Below are 15,817 nucleotides of genomic sequence, written 5' to 3'. Positions count from 1 at the left end.
TAGGCGTTTATTGATTGCGCGATGGATAGCGGCGGGGCACGCGAGCGTGTGAACGCTACTTTATTGTTTAAAATTGTTGGCGTGAAAAAAAAACTTTGTTTATGGTAACTCAACTGCAATTTGAAAAGTCAATAAATCAATGAAATGTTTTATTACTTGTAGTTAGTTTTAGTAGCTTTTCTGGAAATTTAACCAAGCAACGGTATAATTATAAGATAAGATTTAAAGATATAGCCTAACCACTTAAGTAACGCTGAACTTAACTAGCAGTTATTCGCTGCCCATAATACTCTTAAGTGCTCTGAATAAACATGACAATTAACTCTATTAATAGAGAAACAGTTCTAGTTCATCAACGGACGGATAAACCCTAATTCACTGTGGAACAACGCCTCGCCACAGCCCACATTAATCTTTACTAATTATGCAAGGAGATATAAAATGGCGTCCACAAATCGCGACGTAGTGACATGTTAAACATGCCGTCTTGCCGGACAGATGCCTGAGTTATACGCAAAGGAAACCCGAGTAATTAATTTGAAGGAATAATATGTCACGATGCACTTAAATTCATATTAAACTTTGCTGTTTAGATGTAAACAAGATGGCGATGCGCGCGCGAAAGTTGCGTTCCGTTTCTTTGTCAAAAAATCGATAGACGTTACAATTGGACAGTACATTAACTAATTTATATTAGATTGGATAGATAGATAACTGAGAAACTGATTATTAGTGTGAATAAAACGTCTCAAAAATATTGAAGTCATTTATTAGCTGCTATTTATGAGCACGCTTAATCAGCCGGAATTCGAATTTGAAAATTCGTAAAAAGTAATCCGGCCGTCGCAAATGTCGTTGTGCAAGTGTCGACGGTCTTATCTCTTAAACTTTAAAGTTCAATTTATATAAATTCGTTAAAGGTGCTATATGGCTAATTTTATCTTGTTTTTCGATAATCGCGAAATCGAGTCGAAAGCGATCGCGCGTGGGCGGGTGACGGATGCGTCGACGCGTTTACGACGACTCGGCTTTATTCGAATAATTGCCGGCCGCTAATAACGAGAATAACATAATGAGAATGCCCTTTTTATCGCTTTTTAGCGGCTTTGCGGCAATTTATCGGGACACTTTTCAATATTGTTTATTGCCACTTGAAAAAATGAGAATACGACAACATAGAAGAGTCAGACTTGTCAATTCGACTTTAGGCAGCAATATTTGAATTTTGAATTTGAAGCAATACTTCTTATGTTTGAATGAAATTTAAATGAGGCATAATTTTTAATGATTGACATCGAGTGATTATTTCCCGCCTATTTCTGTGGAAATGTTGCGTTCGGTTTCACGTCCCTAATGTTAACCGTTGCGTGCGGGAGCTGTGTCAATAAAATTAAATAAATCGTATAAATACACCGCTGTTCGACTTTGTTTGTAAAAACTCTGTGTCAATCGACGTGTGAACTCGATACAAGAGGAAATAAAAGTGGGATACATATTTATGGATTACCTTTTTTGGAATAGCTATACTGTTGGTACCTATAGCTACTTTTTATTGGTGTGTCGCTTATAGATTTTTCTTATGTTAATATTAATTTTAAACTGGTATTTAATAGTGTAGACATGCTTCCGGTCGGATGAATCGATGATGTCAATCGATTTTATTTATATTTTACATAGTTTATATTCTGGTAAAGTTTATATTAAAAACAATTTTACGATTAATAAATAAAGTCTGGCGTCGGCCTCAACACAATTAGTTTAACAGCAACTGAAATTACAAACAAACTAAAATAAGATGTGCTAAATTATTGCAATTTAGCTGAGCGATAAATTCATTTCGCTTACGTTTACAACATGTAAGCATGTTGATAATGTTTTTGCAAATATGTGTTTTTGACCGTTCGGATACTATAAGCTATTAAAAACTGGAAACAAAATATTTAAAATAGAGCCAATCTGTAATGGCTTCTCCAAACGTCACCGATAATCGAAGGCAATTTGCAATACATTGCGGCATTTCATTGATCGATTGAATTCCTTGCTCCTACTTAGCCAGCAATTATCCAAAATCGCATGCCGTTTGTTGCAACGTCTGTAGAAGCTTTAATTGTAAACACAAATCAGAACAAAAATAATAATATCATCTCTGGATTTTCCCCAACAATTAAGGCACCTCTAGGAACAAAACGATTGTCTATTCCTGTCCGAATGGCGAAACAACTGTAAACCGGTGACATTTGTTTGAGCGTAAACTGCCTGTTGCCGGCGCTGAAATGTAGATGGCGTGATAGTTTAATTGATCGCTATTTTGGTAACACTTTAATAGTTTAGTCAGAGGAAGCATGGACTATTTTATTGTTACAGTGAGTAATAGGTCAGTTTACAAAATGTGATATTGATAAGTCACTTTCACTTTACACATATTGATGGGTCAACATGCTACAGCGCCTAAAATACTTGAAAAGCATTTATAAAGTCAGTCAGCTAGATGAGTTTTTGCAATACCTATTGTTTCGCAGGACAGCAAGAGTTGATGATATTCAGGTAAGTGTCCTAAAATTTATTAAAAAAATACACCAAGATTCCCTTAAATTTAGGGCTTAAATAAATAAATAAAAAGCTTTTAACAAATTTAACATCAACAGTCAATCGTTTAATCACGAATTAACAGTAATTAACAATCAAAGCAATAGATTATTCTTCGTTAGTAGCTTAAGGGCATTTTTGTAGAAAGAAGTTAATTTAAACACAAATAAAACTACCTGAATTAAGACGTAATGTCGTAATTATCTTCGAATTTACGCGGATTAGGGCTCTCGCTCGCACTCGTAAGCAATTACAATTACTGTTCGGTATAAAATCATAAAGTATATAATGAGACACGGTATTATAATCATAAATATGCCCTTAAAGAGGTCTGATTGCTTCGTCGGAACCCTTCAAAGGCCCCGCCGGCGGCGACATTCCGCGGGGCATAATTCCTTGACCCCTGCCTAGCGCGGCCGCTTGTCGACAGATGGCGTTACGCGCACATTGTTGCGCGCATACCGAAATATTCCCCCCTTTTTTCGTCTTCGGAGTAAACACTCTTAAACGGCTATTTAGTTTTTCAGCCGCTTTCTAAGTGGCTCCGGTGATTTTTACCGGAATGCGCCTTGTAATAATACTAATAATTGCGTCGTAAATTAAGTCTGAGTCTCAGTCATTGTAATTTCATAAATGTATGTGTTTGATGCATTCAATTATGGCCGCTTGATAGTTGCACTTCCCGGTTCCTTTACTCTAGAATATGCTTAAATTGCACTAGTTTAATTCTGCCACTCGCCGGTAGATGGCGCGCAGAGGCGTATTGCATTCAAAGCAAGAGTTCTTATTTATACATATGGAAATATATTCGAAAAACGAACAGTTTAAAATAAATTGCTTATTTTAATTATGTTGGTGACAGCTAGTGACGCGACGGCCTAAAAAGTTATCGGTTTCCCAAAATTACCGATTCGGTAGCACGTTAGAAGTTGGGAACTTTCGCCAGGGTCCGTAATGGCCGGCACATTCGATCGGGTAATTATTATGTGATTATCAGCGTTCGCTGGATTTTCGTGTTTGTTTTAAACTTTATGATTTATGAGGAATTGACCCCGTTGACTGCGGGAGGTGTTGACACGCCCCTGCTGGCAACACTGGGTATACATTGGGTTAATTTACTGCTTAACCATTCAGTTTCATTTTAACATGCTAACAATTTTAAATAAGCGTAGTTATTGTTTTACACGTTGTTTTATAGTGGTAAAGTTTGTCGCTGGCCAACGCCGTAGAATCTATATCAATTCAAATTTGCTTCGAGTTTAGAAGCCATTTGCGTCCACTCCGTGTGAGCTAACACACTTCCAGAGTTACCAACTTAACAGTTTAAAACGTTCCGACAGCGAGTTTTGAACGTGCCTTTCCATTGATCAAATTAAACTATAGCATGTACAAGATCGCTTTATTAACCCTTATTAATTATAGCTCAGTTTTTTGCGTTTTTTCTTGATAGAAAACAGTGAGTAGTAAAAGTCGTGTGCAAGAACGGTCCTTGAATATAATTTCCATGCAATCAAGCTCCGATTCGTTGAAACGTTTAACCGCTCCAAAGCTCAATTGAATATTAAAATTTGCTTAGCGTTAAACTAAGCGACGGTTTAAGAGCATCGAGGACACAACTTCGACCGTAAAGCCTTAGCTGCGCCGTCCGATAGTGGCCATTGAAAATAGATATTCACGCGTTTCTGAACATGCCCAACTTTGAACAAACGTTCCAAATTTGAACGTGTTCCAACACTATTCGTGTTCGTTTTTCAAATGATATTTGCCAGTTACGTTTTATTAGTTTAGATCCGTTAGGTAATAGGTAATTAAAATATACTGTTTAATTTTGATCAACTAAAATAAATAATAATTGTTATTATATATTTTTTGCAGCTTAACATAAGGAGTAATTTACAATGGAATATTATTTGGCGAGTGCAAAATAAAGTTGGCCGGATCTCATCACTGAAGCGTGTTACCAGTAATAAGAACAATTATTAGTGCCGCCATAACTACACTTAATTGGACCGATAGATTACTCGAATAAATAATATGTGGTTAACCTACACCGAAGCTTAATGGCCGTGAAAAAAAGTGGATTTTTATATTCTCGGGACCGAATCACCACTGATATACGTTGATAGGTTACCGATTTATTCGTCAGCCGTAATCCGAATATGGTTTTCAGTCACGACACTAAATAAATTGGTTGGAAACCGCATCACTAGTGACGGACGATGAAATTCTATTTTCGAAATTGACTGCTACTTTACGGTTTTTTTCGAATAAGCCAGTATTGCTAGTTAAAGATAAGTGTTGCAAGGTTCATGTCTGCAGTTTAATAAAAACGTTAATAAAGGTTGATAGCGCATGGCAAATCCCGCCTTCTCTGGTAATTAATATGGCGTTTTTTACGATTTAACGTCTTGGCGCGATAACAAATTGTGAGGTAAGGTAACATTGTAATTGGTTTTATTGTCTATGGCACACGTGGGGTTCTATTATGGTATGTTTTTATTTATTCACGGTTGCGAGTGTAAAATTGATGAGGGTTGATTATAATGTAATTTTTCCAGTAACACTTTACAGGCTATTTCCGTTTAAGTGGACTAGTATAATAAAACTTGAAACGTAATGCGTTATGTTCCGGTTTTTGGTCTTTGAAAATGCCTAAATAAAGAAGTCGACTCGTGAAAAAGTGACCAAAAGCGCGCTGTCGACGGCTTTCAATTCATTTTTCAAATTTAGGAAAGACAAAGTCGCGCAGAGCGAGCAAACAGAGACGGGATCCGAAAGAATCAAAAAGAACGCGTTGTAAAGCAGTGTACACATTAATGACAAAGGACGAGGTATAAATCTGCGGAGACAATAGCGCCGTGTGCATTAGCCTTTGTCCGCATCGATAGGGATGGACTCAAATAGATTGAATTTCAGATAATTCCGAAGGGTTACGGTCTTCTTATTTGCCGCGTAATTGTACGGTTTTTATTGAGGTTTAGGAATTTAAATGGCGTTATCGGTTTTTGATTTGCATTTTTCCGGATTATGCTTGCATTTTTCATTTCTATTCAGCAATACAATTACGCTGGATGCCTTTCTCCGACTTGAGCTTCGGCATTTCGCAGCGACATTTCACTTTTCAGTTTCAGAAAAGTACTGGTTATTTCAATGCTTATTTTTGCTCGGAGGAAAGCGGTAATTTGTACAATTCCACGGCGTACTTGGGCGGGCCTTGTTCCGTTAGTGTAATATCATCGAATAGTCGTTTAGTGTCCGTTGTCGGCCATTAATGAGCTGGTTACAGACACACACATCAGCGGCGTGGGAACAATGCCACAGATACGCTAGTATTTTATGCAATGATTTATAGACGGCGAGCTATGAGAAGTGTTTATTGGATATTCTCTGACTGAGTGTAGTAAAATATGCAATATCAAAGATATTTGAATGCATTTTCAAAATTAATGTAAAAATTGTATTCTATTACTTACTTAGTTATTTTAAATGCTATTTTATGATCGTCTAATTTTCATTCATAGGGAAGAACAAGTTTTTTAACAAGCTTTATAAAAAAAAATAAGTTTTACTAAATAAAAACATTAGAATTCTCAGAAAATTTGAAGGAGAGACCAACAGGAATCTATATAACTTATATCGAGTAGTAATTTAGTGATCACTTGACATAAAAGTAGGTATCCTTAACTCCATTATATGTATGTGTACTTAAGTCTTGCCAGCTATGCCCTATTTTCGCAAATTAAGGTTTCCTATTCACTCCATACAATAGGGCGGACTGTACCGTGATTGCTCAATACCATGTCATTTGCCGTTTCCTCGTTCCCACGTGTGGACTGTGGACAGGACTGTACGTAATGTTGCGAAACGCGACGTTCACACGACGTTTATGCCGTGGATTTGCAAATTACGCGTTTGTGTACCGTCTTATGCTACTTGGCATGCAGGCCGCGTTTGACGGTACCGATTTTTTCACGAATCGTAAACTGTGATTGTGTCGCATCACTAATATTATGAAAGTTTACTTTGTTTATGGTGTTTAATAAGTTATCGTTGATTGATCGAACGTTCTAATTTCGAAATTCAAAGTGTTTTGCTACTTTGTTAAATATCTGCTTTAATTTAAAGCTGAGCTAAGCAAAGATGCTACGTCAGGGCATCATGAAATAAATTTTAAAGGGATGAAATAAAAGCAAACCATTTTACAAGAAACGGGTAAGACCGAAGCTAGATACGTGTCCGCTTACTTTGCGAGTCAATCGATAATGTGACAATTAAAACAAAAAACAAAATGGCGGACATGATTAACAAAAGAAACACGTATTAAAACAATAAATCGAAGTCAGCGACACCCCGGGAGGATGCAGTTGCCGGCGCGGCGTGCTCGCTTGACCATATCTATTTAGTCCACCCCCTCACCCCTTCAGGGTGGGGGCAGTTCAGATCTTTCCGCTATAGTGTCACGCGACGGGAGGGGACCAAGGACAGGGTTAGGAAAACAAAAACAAAAAAATAAAAAGTTAACCTAAAGGTGCGGTTGACCAATCATTCCGAAAAATGACTGTAAGTGCATATAAATAAATCTATAGGTCGCTAAAGCTTTTGTTTTTGTGTAGAGAGTTTAAACGCTGTGATTGATGATCCCTATTGTCAGGTGGCTCGACAAGCCTGATATCGTGCCAAACCGTTCGGAAGATTGCGCTAAGGGGGCGGAATGATGGGTCCCGAAACATGCAAGAGTTGACAACTAGACTGCATTTATCACGCAATTTTTCGAGGCCACGATGTAAACCTAGACTTATTATAACACTGGCCACATGGAAAGCTCATATGCATCTAGCCTTATAAACACTGGCCACACGTTCGTAATTTAAATTGGAATTCGCATGGTCAGCGTTTGTAATTAGAATTCGTTTTTAATCCATAGACAAGTTTAATAATTATCAACATTTTTAACGAATCTTTAACGGTCTTTTCAAAAGTCTTCAAGCAGAACACTTATCTTTTTAATAGTGCTTAATGATTTAAAACTTTGTGTTACATACTGCTTTATTAAGCTAGTAATTATTCAACTTGTCAACTATATAAACAACAAGTACCTTTCTTTGGAATGAGGGACTTCAACAGCATCACGGCCGCTTCATCACATGCCCACGCGTGCATCTTCCGGTACGAGTCGCGCCCCTTCTCCGTCAGCTTGTCCCACGGCTTCGGCTTCGAGAGCAACTCCGACACCGTCCCTTGCGAGAGCCCCAGGACATATTTAGCAAACAGCCTCTGTCCGATATTGTGAACTGAGAGTAACTCCCTTACTCTTCGTGAGATGTGGAGCGTGTCTAGATTTGTGTTTGCGTATTTGTCCATGTTATATCTTAGCATCTCTTGTAGTCTCGCTTCCATAGGATCGCCTTTAGGTATTAGGGAATCTCCGAGACGTCCAACGAGCGCGCCTGGAGGTAAAGGTCCCATGTCCTCAGCGAATCTGTAAGGTCGGTGCTCTTCGAAGCGGAACGGGCTCGGCGGAGGCAGCGGCAGCGGCGGATTGTTGTTGTGGTGTGTCGTGTTGTTGTTCAGCGGCGGCGTGCTCCACTCCTCGCCACCTGTCACAGAGCTCAGTCAGGGAGGGAAAGGGGGGGAGTCGCGGATCCTAGGCTCACGTGGTCCTGCCTCTGCGAGACGGAACTACGTTCCCAGCAAGCGAACACTCACTAGCTACGGACACGTTTGCTTGTAAACTACCTTTATACGACTTCTAACAGAGTTCTATGAAATCTCTCAACTAAACCATTTGCTCAGGGATGTCGTATAAGAGTAGTATAGGAGTCTCACCTGTTTCGCGTCGTTCGCTGCTGCGCTCGCGCTCCTCGTCGTCCCGCGCGGGCGCGGCGGGCGACCTGAGGGGCTCGGGCTTGCGTTCGGCTCTTTCGGCGGAGTCTCGGAGGTCCATGGACCGGAGCATGCTGTAACAAGAAGAAAACGTCAAATACTGTTTTAAAACGTCTAATCCCTTTAAAACAACTGTTGTATGTATTTTGTGCTCTAAATATGGTCAGTTTTTAATGTATTTTTGCAACACAGTTTCATTGTCTGTATCTGAATTTTAATGCTGAGTTAAAAACATATTTTTAAGGATTTCTGAAATTCTGTTATTCCTGCTGAAATAATTCTTTAACTCAAATATTTTAAAAGCCTTATATGCATATTAAAACCTTTTAAAACAGCGACTAATTCATATTAATATCCCATAGACCCAATTTCTATCTGAAATAATTAAAAATTACAAAATACCTTCACGACGAATTTGCGTTCAAAATATCAAAGTAACCAATAAAGGGTGAATTATCCTAAAATACCTTTAGAGCCGATGGCATAATTAAGATAGGGTCAGCATCACCTTAATAAATCGAGCACACGAATTGATTAAAACCATTTTAGGTGAATTAATTAAGTATTGTAATTAATAGGATGTGCCCTTATTGGCAATGCCTTTCATGAATTTATTGAGATTGAACCCTCCAAGATGGCGATAATCACATTTTATCGCAGCTCCTACTTTATATTATGTTGTGGAATATTGATTGTGAATTTGACGTGTATGAAAGTTGTTTAACCTTTTCGTGTCATCAACGCCATGTCAAAAATTGCACGTAAACCCGTATAGGATATCAAGTTGTAGCGTGTGGGGCACGAATGTAAGTACTGGCAAAAAGGTTAAGAGGCACCTAACTGATGCATATTGTGCGCAATTTTATCTAGCTTAAACTTTCTTGTAAAAACTTTCACAAAACGTAACTTCAACTTATTTACAAAATCTTACTCAAACTCCGAAGCAATCAACTATTAACCCCTCAACTAAAGACAAAGTTCAAAGCGCTAAAATCAAAGCAGTTTCATACAACATGTATAGAATTGAGACGTTTAGTCCGTTCACCTGCTAACTGTCGTCGGGAGACCTCCACACTCCACAATTCATCTCATAATGAACCATATTGATACAACGCGCTAAAACTAGGAAGTTATACAGCTTTAGTCGTTACAAGGGGGGTTGTGTCTTCTCTATTCGGTCGCGTGCACCGATCGGGATCTAATTGGTGATATATTAAATTGTAATTAAGGTACATTGTGGAGGTGTGAAGCGGGGAGTACTCGCAACAGTACACTTTCTTTGGCCTCCGATTCTGTATAGTTGTTATATAATTGCAGGCTAAGTTACGTTGGTCGAGTTTAGAGGTGTTTTGTGATTTGGCGTCAGGTCGATTGGGGGCACGATTAGTTTGGGATTGCACCTTCCAACTTATGAGCGCCTGGTACCTACTTTATTATCTTAAATTATGAACAAAGCGTTATTAAATATTTTTTCTACTCCAGCACTTAAATGTGTCAATTAAATGACTGACAGTGATATCTAAAGCAATGTCATTTGAATGCTTTGTCTATAGGCTCATAAGATGACTGCTAGCAGTCATCTTATGAGTATAATACAACTGCTTTATTTTTTTTAAAGATACAAGTTCCGATCATCTTGATTGAAAGAGGTATGTTTTCATTTACAATAATAACTCTTTTTTTTTTTTAAATAATAACTCTTTTTTTTTTTAAATAATAACTTAATTTTTTTTAAATAATAACTCTTTTTTTTAATAATAACTCTTTTTTTTTAATAATAACTTTTTTTTTTTTTTTTTTTTTTTTGCTGCAGCTGTCATAGAAAAAGTAATGTATGCAACAGCTCATAATTGGTTCTTAAAATTCTCGGGTCTTTTTTTACAAAACTCGACTACGTCTCGTTTTGTAACTTCGACCCTTGAATTTTAAGAACCCTTATTATATCACTGTTGCATAAACTACTATAGACATAAACTTTTACTTATTGATATCGTATAATGTAGTAACTGTAAGTTGGTAATATTATAAAGATTGATTCGAGTAGGTAGGAAATATTTAATGAGTAAACATATAATAATATTTTTCAACTCCAGCACTTAAATGTGTCAATTAAATGACTGACAGTGATATCTAAAGCAATGTCATTTGAATGCTTTGTCTATAGGCTCATAAGATGACTGCTAGCAGTCATCTTATGAGTATAATACAACTGCTTTATTTTTTTTAAAGATACAAGTTCCGATCATCTTGATTGAAAGAGGTATGTTTTCATTTACAATAATAACTCTTTTTTTTTTTAAATAATAACTCAATTTTTTTTAAATAATAACTCTTTTTTTTTAATAATAACTCTTTTTTTTTAATAATAACTCTTTTTTTTTTTTTTTTTTTTTTTTTTTTTTTTTTTTTTTTTTTTTTGCTGCAGCTGTCATAGAAAAAGTAATGTATGCAACAGCTCATAATTGGTTCTTAAAATTCTCGGGTCTTTTTTTACAAAACTCGACTACGTCTCGTTTTGTAACTTCGACCCTTGAATTTTAAGAACCCTTATTATATCACTGTTGCATAAACTACTATTTTATTTAGCGTAAGTATATAATTTTTTTTTGTTATTGAATTAAAGTGTCATTCTATGGAACTTGCTAACTATGTAAACAAACCGCCATAGGTACTGAAATTGTCTCTGAATGTCAATTTACTAGTGACTTTTTGTTTACATAGTTAGCAAGTTCCATAGAATGACACTTTACTATCCTGTCAAAAATGTAAAATTTCATGTCTTGTATCTACGCAAGTGTTCATAAGCCAATATATATATACGTAAGTCCGTGTTTAAGTACCTATACCATAAAGTAAGTAACTTTTGAAGTGTACTATTTTCAATTTCACACAAATTTCTATCAACTTTCGCTAATCATCTCCAGCCTTCGTCGTTTTAGTGACTAAATTTATGACGTAGTCAATAGGTAATGACGAAGTTTGTTCCGTTTAACGACAAGCCCTCCATGACACACTGAAGTGGGTGACGCGATACTGAGTTTAAGAACAACAGTGGTGTAGAGTCGACCTCAAACTTTTGAGGACTAAATTTTACCTCAAAATTATTTTGAGGTATTTATTTACTTTAATTATTAAAGTATCACGAAATAAAATACGTAGACGCAATTTAGGTTAAGTTTTAAGTTTGTGCAAATAATTGGCTCTTTGATTCTTATTTTAAGTATTTTAGACATTAAGCAATTACCTAAAATTTTAATGAGAAAAATCGAAAAATGGTAATTTTACTTAAGATTCTTTACGTAGGTACTTAATTCTACTATATGGTGTTTATACAAATATGCAGGTATAATAAGTTATTCCAAAACATTATAATACATATTATAAAGCTGGTCTAGGCTAACTTTGCACCGATTTGAATTGAACTAAGTGATGGAGTGTCATTATAAATGTCATATGTTCATACACATTTGACATTACCACACTATGTCATCGCAAATACCATGCATTCATCTTGGTCCGACTCTAGAACTCTACCGTTTGTTTTTCCGGTCTGTCTGTCTGTCCGCCTATCAAGCTAAAGTAAACTAAGACTCACTTGCTCAGATGGTGTCTATAGGGGTGGGCGGGTCGCGGGATCGAGTCCCGGAATGGGGCAAATGGTCGCGGTTCAGGCTCTGAAGCCAGGCTGGGCCTCCTATGGATGGAATTTCACAGGTTAAAAAGGTTTCATACAAATTATGATCATATAAAAATAGGCCCTGGTTTTAGTGTTTAGCTGTGGCCAGATTAGTGCTACATTTACTAATCTTAGCAATTAATACAAGATAATAGGTAAACATTATATTATTTAGCCTACCCGTAAAATTAGGATTTGTTTTTAAAAAAAATGATGTAAAGTCACCTACAAATCATTAAAAATATCTCATCGTCGGTTATTTCGATTTATTTATTCAGTTATTCGTTTTTAGTTACGCTATATAGATAAGTTCATTTTGAATACCATAAATGTATTGTTATTTTTTATAAAACCCAAATGAAGGTTGCAAATTTTTATAAAGGGGATATTTTTCGAAGTTGTATAAACAGTATTTTTAGGTATTCTATAAAGTTTATCAGAAAACTTTGGGAAGTTCCACTGCAAAGCTCTCGCTGTTCGTGGAAGCTTAAAAGCATCTTTGTCTTGCAAGAGCCTTAAATTTAATACTTGCACGACGATGAATATTTTACTAAACACACACTGACACAGTTTTCATTCTTACGGAATAGCACAATTTGGAAAAGTTACAAGAGTCAGATTGAATTTTTGAGACCCGATTTGATAGTTGATATTATACCTATCCATACTCCCTACTAATATAAATTTAATGTGAAAATACTCTGTCTGTCTGTTACATCTTCACGTGTAAACCGCTGAACCGATTTAGATGAAATCTGGTATGGAGATAGTTTGAGCCCCGGGGAAGGACATGGGGTAGTTTTTTTTACTAATCTTCATTCCACTACACTCAGGCAAAGTCGCGGGCAGAAGCTAGTACGTAATAAGGAATACAATAATAATAAAAAAACATCATTGGATGAAATCTAATCATACTCGTTAAAGTATTTTTATTTGTAAAGTTTATTTACCTACAGAATGTAAGTATAGTTACTATAGGCACAAAAACATAATGATGGGAATAAAGTTGAAAAACATGATAGTTTTGCTTGGGTTTAAAATATATAGGTAGGTACTAAGTAGATTTAATGCTCATGGTACCTATAAATCACCAGTTAACTAGGTATTGTTTTATTGAACTGTACTTTTACAGTATAGTCATTAATTTTTAGTCATAATTTTACAAGCCCCTTTCGACAATCCTATCATATTCGCAAATCTGTTTCCTCAGAACCTCCCCCATAGAAAACATCAAAATCCTAAACAAATGGCATGCCAAATATCTCTTTATTCATCAAAGGGTTAAAATCGATATCGGAGCCCTAACGAAGAAATATGTCTTTGAGCGCCCCCTCAGACCAAATCCGAAGTCCCCGCAAAACGAAGTAACTCGTTACCTCAAATGAGGTAGTTGAGACCTTCTGAGGTAACCGGCACCGATTCTTTAATTACTTTAAGCGCGGTAATAGACAAACTGGAATTAATTAAATGGATTTTGTATCTTATTATTAAAATTTGATTATTAATTTGAGAGTTAGACGCTTTGTTTCACTTTCACACCACAACTAGATTAAAGTTTAAGAGAGATACGTAGATCTGTCAGATCTTTGTATCAAGTATAAATGTCGGGACATGATTAAAATTAGCATACAGTAAAAATGAGTCAATTTATTTTGAAAAGGATCGACGGCCAGATACCAGGCAACAATGACCACGTAGGCGTTCCACGGGATGACGTCACAATCGAACGCTATCAACCAAATCATCGGCCGCCGATAACGACGCCCCGCCCCGTTCGATACGCTGACCAATCGCGATCCGATTGATTGGTTGGTCAGCTACGTTCGGCCCGTTCGAAAATGGAACACATTCAAAATACTAACGCACCATTGGCTCTCAAACTTACCATAGACAATATTGACGCATGCATAGCTTTTTAATTTTTTCATGAATCCCTTATACAAACTGCCAGTGTCAACACAGTAAAGAGCTTACGAGAATTCTTTACGACGGTGAAAAAACTAAGGTAAATTAGTTGATAATTTCTGTGTGACAGGGCCGGGCTAAACTTTCGTTAAATGTTATGTAAACACGCCTAAGCAAATGGGGACAGGTGCCCAGGATAGGCTCTATTGATATATAGAAGGCAAACATACATATACTTACTATTACACTGTTTGTTCCCCGAAATATGTAAATCACATGCATTTAATTAAACACGAGATAATTTCTATTTGCCTTTTTAATTTTTGAGCGTCAACAAAGCATAATCTTTGGCTTTATAGCGTCTATGGTTTTTTGAGGCTATAAGGAATTTTAATTGCCATAGACTAGTTTTATTGTTTGATAATGATAATAATATATATAGTTTCTTAAGCTTTTATTACCTTAAGTAATATAGTAGTTTATGCAACAGTGATATAATAAGGGTTCTTAAAATTCAAGGGTCGAAGTTACAAAACGAGACGTAGTCGAGTTTTGTAAAAAAAGACCCGAGAATTTTAAGAACCAATTATGAGCTGTTGCATACATTACTTTTTCTATGACAGCTGCAGCAAAAAAAAAAAAAAAAGAGTTATTATTAAAAAAAAAGAGTTATTATTAAAAAAAAAGAGTTATTATTAAAAAAAATTGAGTTATTATTTAAAAAAAATTGAGTTATTATTTAAAAAAAAAGAGTTATTATTAAAAAAAAAAGAGTTATTATTGTAAATGAAAACATACCTCTTTCAATCAAGATGATCGGAACTTGTATCTTTAAAAAAAATAAAGCAGTTGTATTATACTCATAAGATGACTGCTAGCAGTAATCTTATGAGCCTATAGACAAAGCATTCAAATGACATTGCTTTAGATATCACTGTCAGTCATTTAATTGACACATTTAAGTGCTGGAGTAGAAAAAGATATTAAGTACATAGTATTTTCTCCTTAAAAATAAGCCATAATTATGTCAAAATCGCTCCCCAATTTCCTATATATCTGTCACTGTCACAATAATACTCGATCTGTAGAAAACCATATTAAAAGATACCATCAGCCAAACCAAAACCAACCTTGTCTCATTTCAATAAGGGCTTTGTCATTTGTATTATTAGTATGGTATTGCGCTAATAGAAAAAGTATAAGTTCCTCACGGAACGATAGAAAAATAACAATAGAAAATAGCTATTTCAATTATTGCCGCGGGCACGCGAACATTTGTGCGTTCCCATGATCGGACCAGAGGGATCAAAATGAAAATGAAAATGAAAATGAAAATTTATTCATAACATTAGGTTACAAGTCAAAGATTACATAAAATCTGAAATATCATTGTAGATATACTTATACGTATTACACTTATTAATTATTAATACATATGTCGTAGTATACATGTTTATTTATTATAATTAATTTTATTTAGGTAAGTAACATCATCAGTTTTGCATGAAAGATATTCATCAATATCGTAAAACGGTGATTTTAGTAACCAGTGTTTTAGTTTCATTTTAAAATTATGGAAGGAAGGTGCATCTCTGATACTTTTAGGCAGGTGGTTGTATATGCGTGGACCAAGTACATAGGCTGATCGTCCGCTTTTTGTTAACTTATGTGGCACAGATACTAGGCAGCCCGCGTTCCTGTTGCTACGCAGATGGCGATTTTGACATAATTATGGCATACGCAGATCATCTTAGCCGTGCGACGTTT

The 15,817-nt window shown here is 35.9% G+C and overlaps 1 protein-coding gene across 5 annotated transcripts in view; it reads right to left on the bottom strand.

Moving 5' to 3' along the window:
* LOC134656856 (homeobox protein cut) overlaps positions 1 to 15,817 on the bottom strand; it is a 213,609-nt gene that overhangs the window by 12,357 nt on the left and 185,435 nt on the right. For 4 of the 5 annotated variants that reach the window (XM_063512381.1, XM_063512382.1, XM_063512385.1 and 1 more), the window contains 3 exons: positions 12,065 to 12,163; positions 8,413 to 8,543; positions 7,683 to 8,183 (listed from right to left, as the gene is read on the bottom strand). In XM_063512381.1, the coding sequence (XP_063368451.1) occupies positions 7,683 to 8,183; positions 8,413 to 8,543; positions 12,065 to 12,163 (731 nt within the window). The remainder of the gene's footprint in view (positions 1 to 7,682; positions 8,184 to 8,412; positions 8,544 to 12,064; positions 12,164 to 15,817) is intronic. The other variant, XM_063512384.1, reaches the window with a different exon arrangement.

The sequence above is a fragment of the Cydia amplana genome, chromosome 19 (assembly GCF_948474715.1).
Source record: "Cydia amplana chromosome 19, ilCydAmpl1.1, whole genome shotgun sequence".
In the NCBI taxonomy this organism is placed as follows: domain Eukaryota; kingdom Metazoa; phylum Arthropoda; class Insecta; order Lepidoptera; family Tortricidae; genus Cydia; species Cydia amplana.
This window is presented reverse-complemented; position numbering and strand designations above follow the sequence as displayed.